General features: G+C 38.3%; 1 protein-coding gene across 2 annotated transcripts in view; it reads right to left on the reverse strand.

Annotated features, from left to right (window-relative positions):
* Positions 1-27,515, reverse strand: part of ADAMTSL1 (ADAMTS like 1) — a 183,501-nt gene that overhangs the window by 82,361 nt on the left and 73,625 nt on the right. The window contains exons 8-13 of one of the 2 annotated variants that reach the window (XM_061359995.1): positions 23,480-23,591; positions 22,428-22,566; positions 13,062-13,112; positions 8,633-8,837; positions 7,188-7,335; positions 3,009-3,093 (exon numbers count right to left, since the gene is read on the reverse strand). In XM_061359995.1, coding sequence (XP_061215979.1) covers positions 3,009-3,093; positions 7,188-7,335; positions 8,633-8,837; positions 13,062-13,112; positions 22,428-22,566; positions 23,480-23,591 — 740 coding nt within the window. The remainder of the gene's footprint in view (positions 1-3,008; positions 3,094-7,187; positions 7,336-8,632; positions 8,838-13,061; positions 13,113-22,427; positions 22,567-23,479; positions 23,592-27,515) is intronic. The other variant, XM_061359996.1, reaches the window with a different exon arrangement.

Genomic DNA, 27,515 nt, shown 5'->3' on the forward strand with positions numbered 1-27,515 from the left:
TGATTTTCCAACTAGTTGGTGTACTCAAAATCCCTACAGAGCTAAATGAGGACAAACGATAGTCTAAAACTGGCATCAAAGTTGATTGTTGAGTGTATATTGGTGAGTTCTGAATGTTTTGTCTCTTTTTCTACAGAAAAAAATGTATGTAATAACATAAACAATCAAATAACCAGGAACTAAAATGAGTAACTGTTTAAAGGTAAACATTACTGAAAAATACTATTAATAGTGAGGCACCAAAACCAATTTTATGTGGAAGTTCACTTCTCAAGTCACTGTCAACAGACGAGGTATTCTGGAACAATATGCAGATGGCTATTACAATTTTTAGATGGGGAGTGCATGGATGGCTTTTTCACCACAAGTTTTCTAAGTTTTTGTTTGGTCTTTCTGTCTCATGCCTTATCACTAAATCATCTGAATCTAAACAGAAGGCATGAATATCTCTGAGCTCTGGAAAGTTTGCATAAAGGTCTTGACTTTGTGTGCTTTATTTCAGCTTTTAGTCAACACATATAAAAATCTAGACTTGAATTTAATGTCATGCTGATTTCTCATTAGCCTAAAATAATAATTATACATGTTCCCAGAGCTGTGCTTTGCACAGAGAAAAAAAAAAAAAGTATAAAATATCACCTCATAGCAGAAGGAATTTAGTCTGGACTGTGTCCAACTAAATGTCAGACAGTGAGTACCCCACTGGTATCACTGAAATGTTGTATGAAATGGGTTAAAAAGATGAGGATGTCTTTGTAGAACAGGGTCTTTTTTTGCAACAGAGCAGTGAACTATAAAGCAAGGAGGTGTCATAAATACATAAAAAACATTTAAAAATTCTTAAATACCTTTCATTTTATATCTCTCAGTGTCTGTTTTAATATCACAAGTAATATACCCATAAGGTTTTCCAGAATATTTTATTAAAATACACGTCATGATAAACAAAACCCTCTTCTTTCCCTGCATGTTATGCTTATTCTCTACAAACCACCTTTAAAATTGAAAGTTACCTATGTTCATATATATATGCATATTACTATATCCTTTTTCTACAGTATTGTCAACATTTTTGGCAAAATTTACCAAAAAACTCTCTTGTGTAACAAACTGTTCCAATGACCACATTGTCAGTATGATCACTTTCAATAAACTTCCTGATAATACATCTTAATTTACGTATGCTTCCAGGGGTTACCTACAGTTTGATAAACACATGTTTAGATAAGTGGTTTAGTAGTCTCAAGAAGAAAATCATAAGAACATAAACCACATTTACAAATGAAAAATTAATACGTTCACAAATACTGAATTTTCTAGGCTTTGACTCTGAATGAATGAACTTACAAAATCTATGGAACACTGGAAACGGCCCATATTAGATGCTATGTCTCCACTAGTATATATATACACACATATGAATATGTGCATTTGTATATGTGTGTATAAATATGCAGGTATACATGTGTGTATGTGTTTATGTATATGTATGCCACCTGGATTAAAATAATTTTTATTTTCAGAGCTTTATTATATATGTCTCTAGCTCTATTTCAATGTTCAAGTTTTAAATTACTTAAACTCAAATTAGCCATGCCAAACCTGCAATTATATTGCATAATGAATAGTGCTTTTAGTCCAATACACAGCTGTAGTTGCAATGAGAGAAGCTGTATGGTTAGCCATGATGAACTGGATATTGGTTAAAGCTCTTTACAGAGATTATAATTACAGCACATATTTATCACAGTTCCAGAATAAAAAAAAAATCAAAACATAACAATAATAGTATTTTTAGTTTCTCTCTTATTGCTAAAGTTATATACAGTGCACCAGTTCTACTGCAGCTTTCTTTTCATTGCAATTTTATTAGGCTAAGGAAGACTAATTATCCACAAATGACAAGAAAACTCAACTCTGAATGAAATTCTGAGGGTGTTTTAAAACCAGTAATTTTTTTAAACTTCTTCTACAGTCCTGCCATTAACAAAATGGAGCACGAGTAGAAACTGCTAAACTGCATTTTCAATGGCACTGTGTGAAGAACCTGACTACACCAGGCCAGATTCATGCAGATTTTCTTACTGATATATTGAAATGCCAGGTATCAAACTCTAAGTGGAAGTGCTCTTTTCCAGCTTTCTGTAATACTTTTTCTGTCATCATTACCTCTAACTATTTTATGCCTCTTTCTATCTCAATAGTAATTTCTTCACAAAACAGAATACAAACGAATAGGAAAGAAAAAACTTACAGTTAGGGATGAGATAATTTTATGTATTTAAGAGGAAAATGTACAATTTCCATCATTTCAGGCAGCTCAAATGCAAGGGAAATGTCAATGTGTGTATGTAGGCCAACCTGCCATCCAAGAGGGTCTGCAGCAGGAGGAAAAGCTACTAAGGGGGTACAAGGTGCTTACTGAGATCTTGCAAAGGTGCCTGGACAAATACCTGAAGTAACTAGAAAAGCAGGGAGGAGAAAACCCCTGAAATGATGAAGTAGGTGATAATAAGGCAATCTAAACTATAGGATTGAGGTTTCTAGTTTATTTTCTGCTAAAGTTAATCAGTTTTATTTGCTGCTACTACATATTTGCTGTGGGCAGAGGAGAGGGGAAATCATCCTGGCTGCCCTGTATTTTACCTCTTTTTTTCACAGGGATATTGGAAGAACAAATAAATGTGCTGAGCTGTGGAGCAACAGTGGTAATGGCAAGCATACAGCTATGCAGGTAGACAGACTGTCACTACAATATTATTGTAAATTACCTTAAATTAAACATGCATATATTTGCTCAAATTAAATCTACATTTTCCCTCTTGAATTCTGCCTCTTTGTACCTAAAAGTAACACAGATTTAAGCTCACTGATTTCCATGTGCCTTGGTTTAGCCTTCACGCACTAAATGAAAGCCAAATCAAATTTCAACAGACTGTTTCAGTTCAGCACAAGCCACAGATCCCCACATCATGAGAACCTGATAGAAGCAAATTTGTAAGACTTACGATGGTTCTTCAGACACCACTGCTCCTTCCTCCAGTTCTTGAGCCTGCTTATACCACGGCAACTTTGCTTCCACAGGAAGTTTCTCTATGGAACAAACACAAGCATGTGAAAGCTGGAAGCATGCAGTAATACTGCTATATTGCCAGCCTCACCTCTCTCTGTGATGCATATGTGCATGCCTTCATCCACACGAGGCTGAGCATAAAGAAGAGAAAAGAGAGCAGGAGGGAAAGAACCTAGTCTTTGTCACCTGGAGTGTAATGCTTACAAGGTTATATGATCACATAGTTCACTGTTGCAGCTAAAAGGGCTTATTTAGTCAGAAAGGCAAATTAAATCACTTTTCAGACTATACAACTGAGCTGTAAAAGCAGTTACTTTGGAAAGTATTTTTTGTAGGGAGCCTTCCAAGTGTAACAGGCCTCCACTGACCCTGCAAAGGCAAAATGTATAAAATCCCTGTGTTTACCCTTAAATTTTAGAACTTCAGAAGACACATTAAACTTGTTTTTGATAGATTATGAAAGGAAGAAAACCCTGATTTGATGAGTGATACCACAGAACAGAGAAACTCTAATAAAATGGCCCAGCTATGCTTTTCAACTTTATCAGTTCATCAGCTATGTGGATTTAGAAGAATGAGCTTGATACTTTTTATGTCATTTCTGATGGAAAACAGTAGAGCTGCTTTTCTTCCCCTCCAGGATGTGCATGCAGCATAATGAGCTGCTCTGCTCTGGGGAGTGCAGGGCCATACCGCTACATGAGCCAAACTCTCCTTTCATGTGGTGTCAAAATATAGTATTTGAGATGAGGGCAGTGGAGCTGTTTTAGCTCTACAGGGGTATAAACTGAGAGCAAATTTGGCACTATAATCTGAGAAGGAGCTCTGCATTTCAACAAAATGTTCCGGGATAGAATCAGGGGAAAAACACAAATAAAAGGGGATGAGACTCAGAACACTGAGGAGAACCAGGGCCAGATCTATTTGCTGCTCACAAATCACCTAAACCTTTCGGGTTTATGTAATCCAGGGATTTGTACCCGACAACAGGAGCAGATTAATGTTACTCACAATAGTTTGGAAGTTTCTATGACTGCTGTGCATAACAGTAAACATTTCACATATGGACACAAAATTTCCCATCTGTCAGTTGTATCATAGAGGAACGACAGCTTATAACTTGGTTTCACAGCCACTGCAACTGTAGTGAAGCAAATTTTCTTGGAGAAAGTTATTAATTGAGGAAAAAAGGGACAGTAATAGAATTACTATGTCTCTCTCTTGGAAATAGCTTGCCAAGCTCTTACTTTGACATATTTATTAGTGCCATTTCAAGATGATTATTTGCCAGCATAGCTCTTAATTTATTCTATATTTTGCTGCATTTGTTATCCAAAATATACAGAAGATATTTCTATTTATATGTTCTGCAGCTTGTTTTATAGGTTTTGGAAAGCCAGATCTTACTTCTGTGCTTTTTTGCTTCGATGTAAGTGCTTGTGAAAAGCAAAAGCTCTTGTGTACCATTGCCTGTTATGTGACTTTTTTAATAACTTTGGTTTTTTTAAGAGGTGTAGTTAATTATTATCTACACTGTAAAATTTGTTAGAGGATTAAAAATGTTGATTTTGTGCATTATGCTGTGACAAAAAAAAATAATAACATAAAGCACTCAATATAAACTAAGTAGGAATTTTTACCTTTGGAGATTCAAGTGAAATTTATCCTTTTATAAAACACTTCCAGTAAAAACATGTAAATCGTTTATTATACAGAAACTTGTATTAGATGGCTACACCTTCTCTATTAAAATTGAAAATCACTACTTAATCCAGGGCTATCCTATGTTTTCTCACTATTAGTGTACAATAAAGTGCTTCAGTGCTTAAATAAAGTAAAATGAAACAAATCAAACAAACTCTTTGCATTCTAGTTCTGTTTAGCACAGTGTGTTAAAAGAAGAGAGAATTCACATTTTTGGTCTTGCTGCTTCAGTCATCTTGGAAGATTGTTTTTCTGCTTCCTGTTAATCCAGCTCCAGAAGGAAAAAGCAGGCTAAGTTTCAAGCATTCCATAAGGGAGATGTACTTTGCTACCCCTAGTGCTAGAAATTTCAAACTCTAGATTTGTGAAATAAAAAGGACAAAATTCCAGCACATAAATAATTTGGATTGGAAGAGACCTCTGGACATCATCTGGTTCAACTCACTTCTGAAAGTATGACTCAGCTTTCAGGCACATGGGTCTTTGAACACTACCACTTGCATTATGGAGAGAAAACTGTGAGAGTATTACAGAACCAAGATGAGGAGTAAAATTAAACCCAAGCAAATCAGTATGTTTTATGTAGGATTTTCAATCCCATGGGGAAAAAATGGAATAAACAAATAATTATGCACAATCAGAAAAAAATCATGTATGTACTGCAAAGGGCAGCACAAGAGGTTATTGAGAGTAAAGGTACCACTCTTGCAAGTGTGGGGTTCCAGCTAACAGCAATTTACTTTGTTCCCAGACAGGCCCCATTGGAAAAGACTTCTTGACAGATGCAGGCAAGCAAAGATTTTGTAGCTGGTCTTGCAGCTTCTTAGGTTCCCCAGTCAGAAGTCAGCTGCAGGTTTACAACATGTGATTATTTGGTGTCTTACTACATTTTGCTTACACTGTATGTTGCAGGCAGATAGGCTCTTGCTTTACCTGTGCTCTGAACACCATAAACAGATGAAGTCCCATAAGGGAAGCTGACTGACTGAGCCTAAACCCACTGAATCTCTGTAGGAGGCTCAGTCATGCTAGCACAGCCACAAGGCCTTTTTTTATTTTTAAATCTTGGAAGGTGGACTGAGTGAGCAGGTTGGACAGCAAAATACAGTGCAAACATACCCATTGCTCCCCAGAGGATCCCTGTCTGGGTTTCACCACTTTGGTGGCTGGCAGACACAGTAAATTCTCATGGTCTGGATAAACTAAAATCTTGAAACTTGGCAAGGGTGCCCACCACCAGCCACTAAGTGGAGAAATTAAAACTCCAAATTTCACTGTTCCATCTTGGATCATCTCAAGGTCACAGGTCACTCTTATTTCACAAGGCTTCATTATAACTGTTCTTAATATGTATCAGGATAGCAATTCATTTTTAAAAAGGAATTTATTTCTTCTTATTATGGGGTTTAAGTCTCTAGTTTGGGGAAATTAAGCTCATCTTTATTGCTGTATCCCAGGAGTTTTTATAACTTAGCATATGGACACAGAGGTTCTATCAATAGAACAGTATACATGCACAAACATATGAATGCTTCTATACCTGTAGAAACAGTCAAACCCGTGTCTTATGCACCTGGCCACTGCCCATTAGTCCAATCCAGTCTCCAGGACTTTTACTAACATTCCATAAGAACCTCCAAACAGCTGCAGATGTATTTTCTCCTTCTCAACAAAATATGGGGGATTTACCCCAGCATTATCCTCTGAAGCCCAAGTCAAAAAAACATTTCGATATGAATTGTGAGTACTCCTTGCAATAAGATCACAGAATCACAGAATCCCAAGGGTTGGAAGGGACCTCAAGAGGTCATTTGGTCCAACCCCCTGCAAGAGCAGGGTAACCTAGAGTACATCACACAGGAACTTGTCCAGGCGGGCCTTGAATATTTCCAATGTGGGAGACTCCACAACCCCCCTGGGCAACCTGTTCCAGTGCTCTGAGTCTAGCAGTCTGTCAAATTTTGCAGCCTTGCTAGTAGGAGGAACTTCATATTGGGACATACAATGCCTGTTTCAAGCTCAAAGTTAAGAACAGGTACTTTAAAATTATGGTTACATTTATCTACCATAAATGTTACTCAGGTATCTGATTCTTTTCAAAATACAGGGTAAATTTAGCCCAGACACAGTCAGCGAGGTCAAACCTGCTTACACTATGGTCAAATTTACATTTCTTGTTCTGCGGGACCACAAATTACCAGGGAAAAATCTAGAGCCTGAAAGAAAGAGGAAAGGGCCAACATTCACTCCAAGTTGCTAGCAGGCAAACTGGAATAGGAATGGCAGGCCATAAAGGTGCAAGTTCACAACTTAGTGCAGGTGGAAACAGTGCTACTAGCAACAAAAAATCCTCAACTGCTCAACATGGAGGAGCTCTGACAAATTTATGAGAACACATTTGCCTCATTACCTTTGGGTTTGTAACAAGGAGTGGGTACAATGCATTCTTCTTTTATGTGTGGCTTTGTTTTAGGAGTACAGCCTCCTGTATGCATCCCCCTGTGATCAATGCAAAGGACTACACGGTATCGGAGGCCTTGTCCGCAGGTCACGGTGCACTGGTGAAAAAAAAGGAAAAACAAAAGGTGTGTGTGATATCTTGCAGGAGTGATAAATAAAAGGGAATATGCATACAGAAGTATGTGTGTGTCAGAGACCAAAACATGAGGCAGAAACACCCAAACTTGAATATAAACTATTCATGATATTTGGTTGTGATGGATCCAGTACGAAATTGTCAGAAAGTTTTGCCTTTTTTGCTCTTCACATTAACTTGGTTTGGACATTTTGCTGCTGGATTTCTCTTTCACTGTCACTCTTGCAGCATTGGTACTTGGCTTGTGGCCATCTGTCCCATATTGGATATGTTCAGTGGCACCCTCTCAGTTTCATCTGGAACCACTTTGCTTTGCTTGAGCAAAGTACTTGGGCTTATGGGTTAACAGGGGAGACACTTGTCTATTTTGGAACATGGTATCAAACAGAATGGGAAACTGGGTTTTCTTCCCTCAGACAATTTCTTAAGGGGTTTTTTGTTGTTGTCCTTTGTAAGGTACATACGTTTAGTCCATGTCTTCTCCCCCCCCCCCCCCCATTTGTCCTATATGTTTCGTTTCAGAAGTGATATCCTGTACAGGATTCAAAACTACAAACCAGTGAGGAGGACTATAGATACTACCAATATTACTTGCCCTTAGTGGCTTTTATCTGGAAATTACTGAACACATTGCGATCAGTCAAAAAACCCTCACCTGTGGGTGAGCTAATTTAGCTTTTAAAACCCATTTTATTTGCTGAGAAACTGTGGTGGTAAGAAACGACATAGAAGATTACGTCTTTATGTACAAAATCAAAGTACTTTTCTACTTTTGTAGACAGACATCTTAAAGGCATTTCCTTTTGTGCAAAAGGAAAGATGAGTCAGGAACAGACAACTACAAGCATCAAACAGCAGAGCCATTTATGGCTTTATGTATTTATAGAAATTTCTCAGCAGTTCATGATATTCAATTTATGGCTGAAAAGCTGTAATAAAGATACACCATTACACTGCTTACTGATTTTGTTTTGTGCATGTCATTTATGTTCCCACATTGTTATTAGTAGAAAGTCACTAATTAACATTACAGATCTGTTTCCTTTTTGCATCGTTCTCCTTAATCATGTTAATCTTACTACTATATTATTCCTGAGTATTTACTTTGCAGTTAGACAAATTACCTAATTTAAAACAGAGGTTATGGTAATAAGGAATGAAAGTAGTGAATGTTCATGCCTCCACAAGATCAGTAAACTGTAAGTTAAGACATATTCCTACTGTGTTGAATATAAAACCAACAAAGCTAAGTTGATTACCGGAGACCATTCCTGAGCAAGCCATTTTGGGCAATCAAATATATTGCAAGGCTGGACAACAGGCATCTTTGGAGTGTACATGCATTTCCATTCTTCCACAGGGCTGATATGTCCCTGAATGTCTTCTTCCACACATGAGACGCTGCGGCTTTGAATGCCCCCTCCACAGGATGAGGAACATGCAGTCCAGGGTGTACTTTCCCATCTGGAAAAACAAAGAGGCATCAGGAAAAGGAATACCTGCTGTCTCCACCCCCACCCCCACCCCACAAATGCATAAACTGCTGTCTGTAGGAGGGATTTTTTTTTTCTGATTAATGTCAGTAAAATTTAATCATATATGTATTTTCATAAGTGACCATAACAGCAAAACACTCTCATGACTGCTGTCTTTAAGTCACAGATTAGTAATATGGAATCTCTCTCCAGCTAACCCAGTGACTATGACTACAGAAATTCTAAATACTTTAAACTTCATTTTTCTTTTTTTTTCTTTAATCATATCTTCACAATTTGTCATTTTCTAAGGAGTCTTTGACACGAGTCACTGTAAATTCAGTGTGCTGTGAAGCTGATGCTCTTTTTGTATGAACATAAAGGGAAAAAACAGTGCTTCTTTCCAGGGAAACAACTGAGTTAGTTGAGGAAAACAAAATGGAGGAAATTACCAAAAAGAAGACATAACTATACTGATGGGATGTTTGGCCTCCAATGGATAAACTACACCGACCTTGCTTCCTTACAGTTGAGGCAGTGAGGGGGACTGAGAAATCATCTTTTCTTTACAAATGCCATTTGAGATTGTAATGACAAACCCACATAACAATGTGCATTTTCTGAGAGGTATGCATACTTATGAGAATAATCCTTTTTTTACAGTGATGCATATACAATAATGTATGTATTGTTCTACAAGTGTACGTCTGTCCCCATAAAGTAGCCTGGTATTTCCTCTCTTATATTCAAGCCATTGACACAGATTGGATCTGGGACCATTGTAATCCTGTGCATGCTTGATGGTCTGATGGTATAAAAATGCATGTTCTGTCTTCCTAAAAATATTCCACAAAATCTTTTTTTGTAGTTTTTGTTGTTGGTGGAGGTGTTTTTTTTGTTGTGTGGTTTTGGTTTTGTTTTATTTCTCCCCAAAAACAAATGTCCTTTCATAACGCCATTACAAATAATGCTTGAAACAATTATTTTGCTCATAAGTTGGTTTTTGTTAGCTGTTTTTTTCTTTTATTTTCTTAAAAAATGTTTGGTTTTCTAGTTGTTTAGTTTTGGGGGGGGGTGTTAATTTTTTTTTGTTTGTTTTTGAAAAACGCTACTTGTTCCCTCTTTCAGGCAAGAGGAAAAAACGTGAAAGGTGAAATTTTTTATGTCCCAGTTAAAGGAATTCTTTTTATTAAGTAACAATTACAGGATCTCAAAGATAGCATAGCAATATGAAAAATTTTTATTTTTCCCTCTGATTTTTCGTCATATCAGTCTATCTTTTTCTTATCAGCTCCAGTATATGTAAGCACTACCCACACTTGGTTACTGGTTGGAAGTGCCATAAAACTCAATGTGAAATAGCATATGCTAATAGCTGTTTATGAATGGTAAAGCCACTGATTAAAATTATGACTTATCACAAGCAAGGGGTGAAACCATATTTACACCAGCCATATCCATTACTATGTGCCCAGCACGAGCCACGTTGTGTCACAAATGGGTAATTTTAGCAATGTTTTTAGTTCAAATGTATTACCTGTGGCTCTGCTGAACAAGTTTCCCAGCATATAGCTAAGGTTTTTCACCACCACAAATCTAAATGAAGAGGTCTCAGACTGAAACTCATTAACCACAGTTATGGCTGCAGCCTGCCTGAGCCAGCTTTTCCCTATCATAAACAGTGATGGCTCCCTGAAGTCTTTGAGATAAGTTTCCAAATACCCTAGGCAACCTCGACAATATCAAGCAGCTTAAGTGTAGGCAAACAGGTTTGGTCATGAGGATTTATGTAAGTGTAGGATAGGGAGGTGAAGTTTATCTGTTGCACTGCTCTTAAAGCAGGTGTCTCATGTCCTTTCAAGATAGGAAAGGTGTGATGTTGACCAAGAATTTGTGAAAGGAATTGATGGTGTATTAAAAAGAACCACTGTATCTGCTGAACCATACCTTTCACTCTTTGTGATAAAATTCAAGACTGAGAGGTTGCAGCAGGGAAATCTTGAAAAGATGTCTTACCAGATTTGCTCTCCCCTTCTGGGTGTTTGTCGCTCTCCTTTGTCCCTGGTATTAGGTGCCAGTCTCAGATGTAATGCAGGTAAACCAGGGCTTCTCTGGTTTGGTTGGGGTTTTTTTGTTTGTTTGGTTAGTTGGTTGGTTGGTTTTTTTGCCTAAGCTCTGCAGGTGCAGAGGAAAGACATTTTTTTATCACCCTGACTTGGCCCTGGCTCATGCCACCCTCATGGACTGTTCAGTTTCTGCTGCCTGCTGCCTCTGAGGTTTGGAGAAGAGATGTGGGGAAGCAACAGTGAAACAGCAGAGGGAAAAAGGGGGGCAGAGGTCCCAACCAGCAGTTGCAGCCTGAGTAATTGATTCTGCAGGGAGGGGGTGTTAAAAGAGAATAGTACAGCAGCAAGAGTGGATGTAAGGGAACTGTAACAGGGTGAGACCAAAATCCAGAACAGCTTGAGAAACAGTCTCAGCCTTTTGATCATTTTCAGGGAATGATTTTTTTCTTTTTGTTTCAGTGTTACTGAAAGCTAAATACCTCAGGGCATTTTGATACTTTATTTTGGATTTTGTTCAGCAGTGAAAAAGACTCTGCCTAGCCGCCAGCACTGAATGTTTTTTCACTAAATACAGTCCATCCACTGTTAAGTACTGCGAATCATTCTCTGATATAAAATTGTTCTGTCTTTTGTCAATGTACATGCCCTTTGTACACAACTGTAATAAAATCTGTTTTATTCAAAGCTAGAGTGTTAAAAGCCTATATTAATATTCTAGCCTCTATACTCCTTACTAACAGAGATTTATTTTTTGAGGTTAGGATATATGTATGTGATCTTTCAAAAAGCAAAGAACAGAAAAAAAGTGTTTTCAAAAAAAAAAAGGAGTTAGATGCAGGGATACATTTTTTAAGTGTACCTTGTGAGTATTTGGTAATAATGACTGTTTACATAATCATAAGCACTTAACTAAGGAAGAGAAAAGCCTAATCCAAGTGACATGGATCACTGATAAGGGGTGTGAACATGAATGGCAGTGGCAAAGCTTGGCAAGTAAGCTGCTCTCCTTGTGTTCTCACTCATAGTTTGGGGTGGGTTCATGATCTGACTGGGGGCTCTTGAATGGGAAATACGCTGCGTTCGCAGACTGATGCTGAAAGATCTCTGCATTAGGCCTCACCATGGTTTGAGGGAGGTTGTTTCCTCACTAGGATGAGACTAACAGGTTGCCTAGGGCGCTATTTCTGTGATTTCATCCTCTATGACACAATAAATGAAAAAGGAAACACAGCACAATACACGTCCAGGTGGTATTTCAGAACCAAAAGGTTGTTATCCTTCAGATAACAAACATTTTTATCAGCACCATTCTTATTCACTGCTGTAAGAGTAATTGATATGCGATTATTTTCATGAGAATCTTGAATCTTACATAGAACAGGTTTCACAAAGAAGTGGTAAATGCTCCATCCGTGGCAGTGTTCAAGGCCAGGTTGGACAGAGCCTTGGCAACGTGGTCTATTGGGAGTTGCCCCTGCCCATGGCAGAGGGGTTGGAACTAGATGATCTTAAGGTCCTTTCCAACCCTAACAATTTTATGATTCTATGATTCTCTGATTAAAGGCATTTTAATTGTGAGATAATGATACAAATCAGGCCTTCATCCTATTCCTGATCTCTGATTTCTTAGAAAAGCCAATGGATGAATACACCTGGGGAAGGCATTAGCATGGGTTTGCAGGATCAGAACACAAGAGTGATACAGAACACACCACTGGGTCTAAGCCCAGAACCTCACAATTTATAAGCATGCAAGAAGCAGCAATTCAAGACAGAGAGAGAAATTCTGATAGCTCATTACAAAGTCAGTGGTTATAGTTCTGTTCAGAAATATGTAAAGGGAAGACAAAGGAAAGGTGGGAGAGAAAAGAGGAGGTGGGGATGGAGCATAAGGAGAGGAAGAAAGGTACCACACACTCAGTAAGTCTGCATTGCTGTTTCAGCTAGAGTATTGTTTCAGTTCTGCATCAACAAAATTTATAACAGGTCAGGACTTGAACATCTCTAGCTTATTCTGCAGGAGTTCAGAGCAAGAGAAAAGCAGCAGCTGTTAAGTTAGTTTGAGAGCAAAGCAGAAAAGCAGAGAAGAGGAAAAAAGAAGAAAATGTATTTGTTAATCCTAGCATCTGTTTGACTGTTTTACATACCGAGGAAGGGGATGGTAGAGGTCATAGGGCATGATCTGCTTGTATCCATCACTGTTAGGAACAATAATGCCAACCCTCTGAGTAGAAGGTATACATAATAAAACAAACACTAAATGATTAAATTATACAAGTTCTTTTAAACAATATAAAAAAAAAAGCCCAAACAAAACATTTTACCTAAGTTGTTATCACATTTAAACCAAAGCTTATGGTCCTATCCTACTGTTCTGACTCATTCAAAGAATAAACCACCGATTAATCCTTTATTCTTATGAATATATTACAGTTTGACTGAGAAGCAATCCATTACCAGAAGTGACCCAAATGAGTTGTCCAAATATTATTTAAATTTATGAGGTTACTCTCTGCCATTAAAAAAAAATATCTACACTTAATACTGTCTTGGAGCTTGTATGCAAAGTCACTGAAGAAAATAGAACTTTTATCTGCTTCAAAGACGTCTAGATCAAGTTATTTATGTTTATTTTATATCAAGTTATTTATATTTTCCTAATTTATTTATGGTTGTTTCTGCCCTTCAGATGAAAGTTTCTGCTTTTACACAGGCTGGGATTAGAAATTTGGAGAATCCCAGTGCAAGAGTTCAAATCTTTAATTTTTTGTCTCTCCACCTTAAATCAGTCCAATTTCATTCATCTTCCAAACCTGCCTCTTTATTTGGATTTTTCTGGAAGAAAGAAAGAACTGGAGAGAGGAGTAACATGTGAGGTTGGCTGGATGCTTTTGGTGTTGTCGTGATTGGTTAGCTTGGTTTGCTGTAGTGTTTATTGGTATAATATCTAAATAATGCAACATCTAAAGGTTATAGAAGGCTATAGCATAGATAAAACATAGCAATTATCTGAATCATTGTCATGCCACTTATGTGTGAGATGGATGTCTCTTGACTTGTTGGCAGCAACAGGATCTCACTGAATTGCTAGTCTGGAATGTCATCTTTTGTCACACATTTTATAGATTTTGACTCGAAGTACCCCTAACCATGTTATCTCCAAGTTATCAATCAGGAATACCTATTAATATCAAATAGATGACACCAGAGGACCTCATCTGTCAGTTTCATCAAAGCCACTGCGCAACAGAGGACTTGGATGGGGCAGGTGGGCAGAATCATTAGAGTGAATGCCAACTGCAGGAAAATAAAAACTGTGTCCCTACCCAAGCTACAGAGAGATGAAGCTCTACAGATAGAGGAGGCTGCTACAGATTTCTGCAAGGGAGAAGTAGCAAAGGAGAAGGAAGGGAGAAAGCACTCACCATCCTCAGCACAGTTCACTGAAAAACACTGTATGCATTCAGAGAAGTCTTGTCATCCTAACGGTAAAGGGGTCTATTCTCCTTTCAGTCAACAGAGTTTTTATGTGCATAACTTGTCCATGATAGCAGAATGGATCTCATTGTGTTTTCACAGTGAGGAGTCAGTGCCAGGTCAGTGTGCTGGAATTTTCCAGCTAAAGCAAGGGAAGACACTGGAACCCTGGGAGTGTGTGATGGGGACTAGACAATTGCCTCTAAGATTAGCAGCCTCTGTAATCATAGGAGGACTCTGCATGAGTATGCAAATTTGCATCTTCAGAGAGCAGCCTGTTTCCACAAAAATCTAGGAGAGGCGATTCTGGAACTCAGAAACTTTGTAGAAGACAAATGGGTTATTTAGAGTATAGCCAATGAAGAAGTCTTTTGAGGTTTAGCTTGATGGGTAAATGCCTCAAGAAGTATGAGAAATGGTGTACTAGTATTTTAAGATGGAAGAGGACTTTTTCTGAGGTTTCTTTGGTCATGCTTTTGGGGATCTGGGGATCTATGTTGCCTCCCTGACTCTCCAACTAATGCTGTTGAAGTTCCATTCTGAAGCCTTTTGCACTTTCCAGCCCATCACCTTGCTGAAGAGCAGTTGGAAAAAAGATTGATATACCACTACATTCAGAAATAAAATAATTATACTATAAAAGCATCTACTGCCTAACAAAGAAACTGATTTCAAACATTTCTCACTCATTGTGGTGAGAAATGTTTTCTTTCTAATAAGCATGATCTGTATGCATAATCCAGTTCTACATGCATTCGAATGCATAATATCTAAGGCCATTCCAATGGAAATAACCATACCACATCCAAACACTGTTATGAAGATTAAATAACATTTACAAAGCACCAGATTAATATTGTCATTGGAAAGGTTTGACCCTCAAAGAATTTTGCATACATAAACTGCATTTCTGTAAATGGTATAGAGATCTACAGAATTACTGATGCTGTCCTTGTGCATATAAGAGGGGCTGCCAAATGCTCTCATTCTGTTAGTGTAAGTCTGTAGTCACAGAGAGGAAAAAGACCTCCACAATAATACAAAATGGCTTAATTTATGACTTTAAAAATCATCTTGAAGACACAACCTAACAGCAGATGGTCATTGTACCATTAACAGCAACTGCATCTTTCCAAGCTAGTCTCGTGTGTTTTTTTGGTGTGTGTTCCAGAAAAAGCCACCCCAATACTAAGTTACTTATGTAAAAAAACCTTTTAGAGATTGCACTGAAAACATCTTAGAGGTTACTTTGGTATAAACCTGTACTTTTTGACTGGACAAAGTTGTTTAAATTCTATGAATCTGCCATTCCAACATACTTCTATGAAAGACTGGAAAAGATCTAATTTATGGACTTTGTTCATTGTACGTTATTCAGACAATGCAAACAGGATGGTTTGCTAAACAAACAGAGCAAATAATTCCCTCACTACACTGAGATTTCTGGCTGATGAGGTTGTAGATAACAAGACTCACTCACACAACACCAAGAGCAAATCTACTTTGGCAGAAGTAGGAGTACAAAGCAAATTAATACTGAAGAGACGCTGAGTCTCATATATCTGAAATCTTCCATGCATTTCAGACCAACAAGTTGTAGCACATACTCTGCAGATTGGCTTGTTTTCCTCTGGAGTGCTGGCAGCTTTAGTACAGTTGCTCTTCCAAGGCATATGTCCAGCTGGAGCTGGAACTGCACATGCCAGAGGTGGGTGTGCTGCAACCAGGTCTGCCATCTCTGCAAACAGCTGGCTCTCCCATGGGATGGGTGCCCACAGCTGAATTCTTTGAAAGTCACACTTGGTGTGACACCCTGGTGGTAGCTCCTTTTCCTCTGTAACCTACCCTTTTAGCACAAACATGTGCAAATGCCTTTCTCCTGTATCTCCCCAATGACTGCCTCAGACAAGGTGCCAGAAATTCCCACCTCCCTCTTCTGCATGCTCACAGCTCCACAGCTAGCAGGCCATCCACCTGCTGAGCCAAGCAGAGGCACAGAGTCTAGAGCAGGGAGAAGAGTCAGCAGAGAGAAAGGACATATCCCCCTAAGATGCCTCAGAGTGGTCTAACCCTGCATGGCGACAATGTGCAAAGGATTGGCAGGTATGGGTAGGGCAGCCTGCCCCTCATGTGCCGGTGCTCCTGCACGCTGCCATGCCAATACCTAGCCTCTGCAGGACACTAGCACGCTCTGGCTCATAGCCTTTGCTACTGATGTGGGCTCTGTTTGCCTGGGGGTTTCATACCTGCAATGCTGCAGCTGCAGCACTCTCAGGTGGCTAGATCTGTTACCTGCCTTTCCTGATGGGGACTCACTAAAATCTGTCAATCTTGAGAGTGAAGGTCTGCATGGCAGCGACTATGCCATCTAAGCAATTGTCCAAAGTATGCCTAAGATGTTAATAGCAATCAGCAAATAATACAAAATTGAAGCAGCTTAAGTGGGCTGTGAACAGCTAATTCGTTAAGTGAAAGGAAACACTTGGAAGACCTGAAAAAGATCGTCAGAAAAAATAAGATTTTAACAGCTGAGGCAGCATGTGCTACCAACTCCTTCTCCAACCACAACTCCTGTATCTGGAGGCATATGTACTGCCATTTCTACTTGAATGTATCACGACGTCCAACTCAGCCTTCCTGAAAATTTGTCTCATGGTTCCTTTCCTGTTTTTCTGAATTGTTTTTGGCCTCCTAAACTCCCTTCTTCATGCATAATGCATCACTTTAGTTTATTTCTCTGGCAACCTTGGTAGTTCCTTGCTAAATTCTGAACTGTTTAAAAACACCCTCCATAAATATATTTTTGGGATCACTAATGTTTGTTGACTGTTTTCTCATTTGCAGAAAGCATACTTTTTGCTAATAGCTGTCTCAGTTTTCCAGCACATGCAACTTCAACCATGCTGATGAAAAAGGTTTGTTCACCCTCCTGCTTTGATGGCTAAAATCTTCATGTCTCATCTTCCCCCAGAATGTCTATCTTTCGCTGTCTTTAGGATCATCCATATGCATATGGTTGGCTAAGTTTCCATTTCTCTACAGAAATTGAGACCAGACCCAGCAATCAAGAGGCAATCAAGGTTCAGAGAGGCTTTCTCAGCCCCCTCTAACAAATTAAGAACTGAAGTGAAAAAATGCAAATCCACAGAAATGACCATTTGCTTGAAGCAGAGATGAAGAAAGGGCATTGTCATGACCAGTGACCCACCTTCATGCTGGGGTACTGTCAAAAAGCCCAGTATCTGTGGTAACTATGGGATATTTTATGTGAAAGAACATTCAAAACAAAGTTTAAATCTATCATATGGTCCAATGGAGGCTAGTAACAATAAATGAGTCATTGTGTCTCGGACCCTTCTCATCACTGCAGATCTATGCCTGCTACTGTGTAAATCAGAAAGTGCATCCTGTCTTTTCAGGAACATACCAGCACTCCAGTTCTGTTCATCTTCCAGAAAAAATGTAGTGAAAATGAGAACGCTGCGTTGACGTGATACTTGGTTTATATCCCCTATCTAATATACCTTTAGGAAAGCTGATAACGAGCAACAAAAGTATGTTTTTGGCAATTTCCTGCTTCAGTTGCCAATTTGCAATGAAGAGACTTCTGTTACTTATTAAGAGGATATTCTATGTTGTCTTTTAATCATGCATATTTACTCAATACTACCTCTTTCTCTTTTGAAGGAAATGTATAAAAGTTATCATGCACATGTCTTCCTGTTGCTCAAGAAATTGTGTACACTTTCACATCACCAAGTACACTGGGTACTACTGCTTCTCAGGAGTCCTTTGAATGGCCATAATATCCTAGCAGTCTTTTCTGTGCTTTTACATGTACTTCATTATTCTTGTTAGAATAGCTAAAAATTAACAACCCCAAAGCACATTTTAATTTAAATTTCTCTTTGCTGATGCCTGCCTCCACCACCAATCAGCATGAGTAGTTAAATAAACTGTGGATATCTGAGAATTCCTTCAGGTCCTTAAGTGTTGAAAGTCTTGCTTGAACTGGAGATTTTCTCAAAAAAAACTTTCCACAGGTACTAACATTATTTCTGGTGGCAGGCTTACAAATAATGCTCTAGGCAAATTCCAAGATTTTTGCCTGTGCAGGCAAGACTGGCATTATTGGCAAAGTGGTAAAAAGAAACCCACAAGTTAGAGGCTTGCTAACATGAAACTTTTGATACAGCTGCTTCATGGAGTTAGAACCTTTGCTGAAGAGGCTTTTATAAATCTTTACACACCATTGGAATCTCCTAGTAAAAACACCAGGGGATTTTGTGACTAAAAAAACCCCACATTAACATGCAGCAGAGATAGGCAAAAATAGAGGAAATTGGTAAAAATGCAGAACAGTGCAGCTTGGAATGCCACTTAGAAGTTAAAGATGAAATCTGGAAGCTGCACTGGTGTTGCTCCAGAGAATATCGGAGTGAGTAGAAGAATGAGTGGGGTAAACATCTTTTTCAGATTCGTAAAAACTGCTTTTTGGAGGAATGCCTTTGAGTTATGAAATAAATAGTGTCTTCAGTTTACAGCACCTCAGAGTTGTCCTAATACCCAGCTAAGTCAAATCTAAACAGACATTTTCTCAAAGCAGGAAAAAATTCTACTGCGCTTTCATTAGAAGATATCAGGATATCAGGAGGATACTGATGATAGCTATAACTCCTGCAGTAAAACCTCCAGTCTGCGAAGTTTTGGATTGTTAAAAGATTTGCAGTTAATTAAACATGTGAAACCTTCATGTTTAATTTTGCCACATAGAAGGGGAGTGGACTAGATCAAACTGGGTGCTACATCAGTAGATATTACACATATATTTTCCAGTTGATTACACATATATTTTCCAGTTGAGTATGGACTGTTGTAATATCTTAATGGACTGTAAACAAACAGAATGTTTTTTTTTTTCTGTCTTTCTAATGCAGGAGATGGATCCCAAGGAGAGTCGATGACAGAGGCTGGACTGGGCATTTTTAGTGTGTAGGAATGAAAAGGGACTTGGTGTCATGATATGCAAGACACTAATTACCGGCCTTACTTAGGTGGACAGGCCACCTTTACTTAACACAGAAAAGGAACATGTATAAACCATATACGTTTGAGAAATAGCCTTTCATCCACTGCCTCTCCTCTGAGTATGTGAGAAACTGGGTTTGCAGAAAGAGAAGTTGATTAATTTTTACATTCGTTCACTCTAAGCTTTATTTACTACTCATGATGCCGGCAATGCTGCTAATTATTGCCATAATAACCATAATAAAGTAAAATGTTTATATGAACTAAGGCTGAAGAGGCAACTAATTGCAGGCCCACACAATACTCCTGGTATTCATTTAAGCTTTTCTTTCAGCCTGCTCTTTGCTGAAAATTTTATTGTAAGCTCTCCTCCAGTAACCCCTCTCAGTTGCTTTAGTCAGTGCCTCTGTGGTCTTCCATGATTATTTTCTGTGGCGTTCATTGACATACCATAGGAACAGTCAGCAACCACTAATCAGCTATGCCTCAATGGAAAAATTAACATCTTTGTTTTATACATGCAGAGCAGAGTGGCTCCTGCACAGCAAAGACATTGTAGAGCTTGCTCACTCACACTTCTGACCCCGTTGTTCTGCTTCACCTACCCTCTTCCTGACCATAAGAAAGCATCAGGATTCCAGAAGTTACCACAGATTTCCTCTGGTTTTCTGTCTGGGTTGTTGATTCGTGTAATTCTTTACAAAGGCACTTTTGAAAATAATCATTTGCAATTTGGCATTCTGGGAGGACGTTTCCAAAAAGAGCCAATTCCCCTCTGTTACTGCTCGTACCCTGGGACAGCATAGCTGTACTTCTAAATAACTCTCCCTCCCCTCAGGGTATTTATATCAACAACTTTGCCTTGTTATGTCTTATATAAAACAAAAATTGCTTCCTGACATCTGTCCAGCTCTTATTTCCTCCTCCTCCCCTTTTCCTTCCACGTACCATTCTGACATCTGTCTTACCATTTGAGAATATGTCATTTAAAATTATTGGGAGAAGCATGGAAAATATTCATAGTACAAATTCCAAAGACAAATTACATATTCGTCTCAGAACTGGTTTTTTTTGGTTTTTGTTTTGTTTTGTTTTGAAATAGCAGCTTAAGCTACCCCCTACCCCCTCAAAAAAAAAAAAACAACAAAAAAAACCCAAAACCAAACCCCAACAAAAAATCAGCTATATAAAATTACTTTCTCATGGGTACTGTGAGAGTGAATCTAACAGACAGGTTCCATGTCAATTCACACCATTCATTTATCTTTACCTGAGACGTTGATATTCAGGCCTCTTACCTGATCATACCTGGCCTCTACTTTACTGACTTAAGTCTCAAACTATTCAAAGAAACTGCTTTTGACCTAATAAAATCACTGCAAGAGCTTTATTATAATAACATTTCTAGCTGCAAGTAGTTGTTTTGTTTGTTTGGTTTTATTTTGGGGTGGTTTGGTTTGTTGGGTTTTCTTGTTTTGTTTTGTTTTGTTTTATTTTGTAGAAAGTATTAGAACAAGGAAAGCCAGATACTGAACTTGAAAAAGTACTGCTAAAGGAAAAAATAGTCTTACTGAATTGAGGGAAAGAATCAGTGAGTTGAAAAAGTCACTTCTGAGCAGATTCTCAACAGGAAACACTTTTCACAAAATGCCAGTGAAGCTGCATTCTTCATATTATATCCTTAATACATCCTAATGAACTGTATGATAAAGTCTATAACTTAAAGAATTTACAATACAGCTGAAATGAAGTTGGATTTTGAGATCAGATATTTCCACTTTTAAATTATGGGACATTTTCACTTCAAATTTAAAACTGTATAAAAACATTTCTGGCTTTTAATTATTTGCAAACAGAATTATTGTTTTGTAATTCCTTTGTTCTGGTAAAAACAACAGTGTTGCAAAATGCCATATACTCTGGGTAAATGTGTCTTCAGTGACAAAGAAACCTGAATGTTAACTCCAGTTATGAAAGGTCAATGAACTTCAATGGAACTTTCTAGAAGAGGTAAAAACTATCTTGGGCTTGGCATGATTTGTTCTGTTCTGATAATGCCTAGCTAGTCTGAAGTTGGTATACCAATTGGTAAGCAATCACACTCAGTCAGGTGGATACATAGTCACATAGATCCCCCAAAGCATCATTCTCCTGTCTAGGACTTCTTTTTCCGGTGGCAATTTCCAACTATCTGAATGGCCATCACAGTTTTTTAGGTGACACTTGAACTCACTTTATCAAAACTAGTCTAGAGGGAAAAGAACAGGTGAAAAAATGGCTTAGGGTACCCTTGCATGCATGACTGCTGTGTTGCACTTTGACCATCTTTTACCAAAGCCACACAAGAGGACCAAAAGGTTTAGATTACAAATACATGCTTGTGGTTTATGAGAGGCTTCAGACTGACTTCCCCTGAGTGCAACAAAGGACTGGTTGTTTTTATGATATTGTTACTTTTCTTATACATGAGAAATCTCACTTTGTGATCTCACTATTTTTACTATTAATCCTCTGAAGGAGAACGCCTGGCAGGGGAGCAGAAAGGCATCTTTTTGAGGGGCCAAATGTCATTGATTACATTCTTACATGCTGCCATGACTGCAAGTATTCTTCTTATTAGGAGAAAATTTAAAATACCCCATAAAAATAATGTCTCTAATTGTGATGAAAACCATTTCACAATATTTTTACACCAAAAATATGTTTCCTGTCTCACTAACATTTTAGAGACCTACATTGATCATGGGATGGTATAATGGACAACATGTTTTCTCACGCTTTATAATGTTCAGTGAGGCAAAACAGCATCTGATAGGAAGAAACAACCATTTTAAGTCAGTTTGTGCAATGTGGAGGTGCTAAACAGAGGTCTTTTCCTACCCAGTACATCCTCAGGATGAGAAAGACATTGATCTACATAGGCTAAGTAACACTGTAAGCAACAGCAACAGAATCTTTTCCTACTTCTTCTTTCAGACACCAGTCTTTTAAAATTAGAGCTGACTGACCTTGCAGGACAAGGATCCAAATTACACTCTTGAAGTTTTGGCTTTGGCTTGATATTTTCAGGATAATAGTGACAGTATTGATCTGCTACTACCCGGCTGCTTCTCAAATCAAAACATTCAGCAGATGTTAGTTGATAACCTGCAATACACAGTGGAAAAAATAATATGTGATGTGATGGCATTCTTCCTGTCTCTCTCTGCGGTGCACGTAAGTTCTGTGATCAAGAACCTTTCAGTCTTATGCTCTGACAGTGAGGAGAGGCAGAAGAAGCCAGGAGGAAGCAGAGACAGGACACCCAGCCCAAACTAGCCAAAGGGGTGTTCCATACCACAGCATATCATGCCCAGCATATGGACTGTGGGGGAGTCACATGGAAGGGAGCAATCACTGCTCTGGTCAGGCTGGGTATGTGTCAGTGGGTGGTGAGTAACTGCATCGTGCATCATTTGTGTTTATTGTTTTTTCTTTGCCATTTTAGTCTTATAGCTCTCTCCTTGTTATTTCCCTTATTATTATTACCATTATTATTGTTATTGTTATTATCATCATCATCATCATTACATTATTATATTGTACTTTATGTTAGTTATTAAGCTGTTCTTATCTCACCCCATGGGTTTTACATTCTTTCTATTATCCTCCCCATCCAGCGCTTGGGGGGAGTAGGCGGGGTGTGAGCAAGTGGCTGTGTAATGCTGAGTTACCAGCTGGAGTTTAATCACAACAGTCAATAAAGCTGCTCACTAGAACAGGGACAAATGGAGACATCTTCTGATTCCAAAGTTGCCCCGAACCCCATCAGCCTTTACATTTGACAGCTGTAGCATTAAACGCAGTCATGAATATCAAAATATATTTTATGTACAGAGCCTGATATGATGCTAAAAAATATACAAGCTACTATCACTGTTGCTACATTCCTCCTCTAGTTTAGACGTAACTACTTTCATTTTCTGATTTTGCCAATTTAAAGGTGAAAATCTCAGTGCAGAATTTGGGACAGATCCTGTACACAGATGATTCTTTCTGGAATACGGTGGTAATTCATTACCTCCTCCACAAGATGCTGAACAAGGAAAAAAGTCAGTTTCCCTCCATCGGTGAATGATAGGCTGATAGAAGATAAACTGAACTGAACTGTCAGCAGCACCAGCATAGCGGATCTGAAAAAGACGTAATGCCAAAGAGTGAACCTGACATAACTATCACAAAGAAGCATTCTGCCACATGCATCTTGCAGTTTTTGAGACATCTTGCAGCTACATGAAATATCAGAGTTATTAAAAATGAAATGCACAAAACAGCACAGATTAATGGCAAAATCTTGGCTTCAAAACAGCCAAATAAATCTCTGAGCATAATCAATGGCAATTCTGACCATTCAGAAACCATGTTCTGAAATAATGAATGCATGGTAAACACATGGTTAGTGCTACAGAATAATTTTATGGGGACAGATGATACAGAGTGTTCTTTAATCCATCAGAAAATCACCTACCACTACCTGCTGTCCCTGCAACATTGACATGGATTTTAGATCATTAATATTGCCCAAACACCTTCTGAGACCATGTATAATATATTAGCTAGTTCAGAGTGAAATGGGAAGCTGTGCTGTGGGAAATAAAAAAGCAGACAAGTTCTAATTTAAGATGTTTTGTTTCTGAGGTGAGTCTCTCTTTTATTCTTCTTTGTGGTACTCATTATTGTGGTATTTATTATAAGTAATCCTTCTGCTTACTTCATTCTGGCTGCAAAAAAGCTCTTTTCAGTCATAGGCATGGACTTTTGGCTGGAGCTAAGTACATCTTTGGATAACATTATTTAGAGCTTACAAGCATTTCTAACTTACAAGCCACCTGAGCTTCTAGCGCTTTGTATTCTGAATAGAATTCCCACATAAACAAGAGTTTGCAGTGAAAGAAATGCAATAAGAAAAAAGACCTTCACACTGCTAAAGCAGTACCACCTGTACCTGGACCCAGGAAAAAACTCCTTCTTATTTGATATCTGTGCTGATTAATACAGTTATAGGGACTTTAAAATCTCTGCTGGGCATCCCTTGTCTTTACCTCTAAGCCTCTGCATGAATAGCTGGCAAGGGAGGAACAACAATACTGCTACTAAAAGCCTCTACTAGTCAATTATTTGTGCTAGTATATAATATATCTGTGTTGCTTGGGCACTTTTGCATCAATGGCATGATGCTATCACTGGAGAAAAACTTCCAAACCACAATCAGACAAGATGGACCCTTCTGAGGAGCAACCCTCCCTGCTTTTTTTTTTTTCAGACAGCTTAAAATCTTTCATCACTGCCTCCTTTTTTTTTTTCCTATGTTTGGAACATATTGCCATGCTTTGGGACCACTATTTTTCAATCTGTGTTTCCTTTTCTGTCTTTCTGAACACCAAGAGACATGGTCAAAGAGCAGACGGTGAAACAGAAGCAAAAATACAACAAATTGAGCTGAACAGCATAATCTGGGTTGTTTGTTTTGTTTCCCCCTGTAGATGGACAGAAACATGATTACAAAACAAACTATGTCTTGAAAAGAAGGAGGAAGGCAAAAATAATGCAGGTTATCTTGATGTCTGTAAGAGATCTAGCCCACTGAGACCAAGGCTGCCCTTTTCTAATATGAGCAAACAGTGACATAAATTCCCAACAGAAAAAAAAATTCCAGCTGTAGCAATACAGCTTCTTCAGCAAAGGGGAGGCCTTTTGCGTGGATTAATATCATTTGAGACTGTGTGTCAAAAACAGGATATCTAATTCCTTGTTCAGGGATGGTGCGTTAATCACACACTTAAGAAGGGCCTTTCTGGCCTCATGAAAGCCTCACGCATTCTTGGGAAAAATGTTCTGTTGTGCCGGAAGCCATTTGGGGAGGCCTCTGATCTCAATGTGCAGAAGAATATTCACTGGGAATTCTGCTCTTGCTCTTTGTTTTTCAAGTACCATCAGTGATTCTTAAACTCAGAAGATCTACTCAGCAGTACGGTCTTCAGTGAATCATGAAGACCAGAACAAAAGCTCACACAGAGCCTACTATAAAAGGAAGAGGAAGAAAAAGCATTCCCATTAAAAAAAAAAAAAAAGGTAAAAATAAAATCAGGAGAACAGAAGAGTTTCTCTCCCTGCAGACTATTCCTGCATTTCTGCAGAATTATCTGCCTGTTTTGACACAGAGAAAAGATAGATGTGCCTCTTTTCCATCCTAAAGTCACACATGCGGCCATGATAACAACATAGGTGGGAAAGGATTACAATGGGCTACAGCCATGAGCTAAAATGGCACAAAACAAGCAAATGAAAGAAGCAGGCACAGTTTCATTTATTTTTTTAAGGAGTACTGTAAGCAGAAGAGGAACAATATACAGTGACTCCACACAGCAAAAATTTCTTTTTGATTTTGTTTGACAGTTTCTTAAAGCTAAGATCTTGATCCAGGAGAAAATATTAGTGGCTGCTTGAGCCTTGGAAAACTCAAAGTGAGACTTGATAGCTAAATGCTTTAAGAACTGTCCTGGATTTGCTGAAGGAACAGGGCCAACTTCCATTGAAATGCTCTCTGCTCTGGAGTATGGTGAAATTTTTACCCTTGCAGCATCTGCAGTACCTTGCTAGCTATGAGAAATGCCAGAGGTATTAAAAGAGATGGTCAATGCTTGAAAATCTTTAGTTAGTCCTCTAACTAACAGTGATTTTTACCAGTCATTTTTGTAACTGACTCAGAAAAAATGACAGCTGCTCATTGTGCTTGCAAATGAAATCCTATCTAAATTTACAGTATCAGACAGCAGAAGTACTACAGACTTGCAGAGCACTCAGTCATGCCTGTGTGCATCAAACCTCCTAGAGAGTATCCTTGAATTCCTTTAGGTTTCAGGGGAGTTTGGAGTATTCCAAACATCAGAGCAGCCCTCACCATTTTGTAAGAGCCAAGAGAATACCACCAGTCTTATAAAGAGTTGGTTAAAATTAGAATCCTCGGACTATCCTCCAAAAATTAACTGTCTATCCTACAGTCACTATAAAATCTTTTTTCCTTGTAGAAAAACCTCAGGGAAAAAAAAATCATCGCTTGTACCCTGACTTTTAAAAATGATTTTGTAAATTGCTGTCTGGGATGGCACAACAGAGGCACAAGCTATTGCTCAGGTGAGGTGTGGGATTGATAAAATGCAGTATTGATTTGGGAGATAACTACAGAATTTTGAATGAAAACAGCAGACTCATAATTTGAACATGAAAGCAGCATAAACTTTTTGAATTATTCTGATCTGTCAGATCTGTCAGACTGCAATATACGGCTTTGCTTTTGAATTATGTTGTTTTTCCTATAGCCCCAAAATTTGATTAGTTCACATAAAACAAACCAAACAAGCAAAATCCTCCAAAGCCTAACCATTTCATGCTTGATTTTGGCAGCAGTTGTGAATTTTAATGAGCAGTGATAACCAAGCATTCATCAATGTTAATTGTAGGGTTAAACCATAAAAATGTATTCAATTAGAAGTTCTCATCTTATGAAATTGTGTGTGTTGGAGGAGGAGGAAAGACCACTTCTTTCTCGTGTGTGTCTCAGACTGGGGTTAGAGAAAGGGAATTATTATTGCATACCATCTTTTGTCTTGCAAACTTTGATCTGGTATAATATGACTTAGCTCCATGCCACAGAATCACAGAATCCCAAGGGTTGGAAGGGACCTCAAGAGATCATCTAGTCCACCATGCTTATTAAAAATGTTATAATGGATTTTTCCATGTTATTAGTACAACTGCAAGTGCCAAATCCCAAATCATCGGGTTTGATTTATTAATGAGTATTTCAGTGTTGAAATCTTCTAAATGACACAAAAATAAACCAGGGATAAGATGGGACCTTGAGCAACCTGGTCTAGTGTGTGGTATCCCTGCCCATGGTAAGGGTTTGGAACTAGATGATCTTCAGGTCCTTTCCAAACCAAGCCAATCTATGATTCTGTGATTCTAAAAAGGTAACTTTTGCCACATTAATAAATTCATAACAGAAATATGTGTTAAAATGATAAATGCTGAACAAGCTGGCACCAAAGTTTCAT

Source organism: Neopsephotus bourkii, unplaced genomic scaffold (genome assembly GCF_033783945.1).
Source record: "Neopsephotus bourkii isolate Nb327-2 ecotype Australia unplaced genomic scaffold, CSIRO-AGI_Nbou_v1 NB_1002, whole genome shotgun sequence".
In the NCBI taxonomy this organism is placed as follows: domain Eukaryota; kingdom Metazoa; phylum Chordata; class Aves; order Psittaciformes; family Psittacidae; genus Neopsephotus; species Neopsephotus bourkii.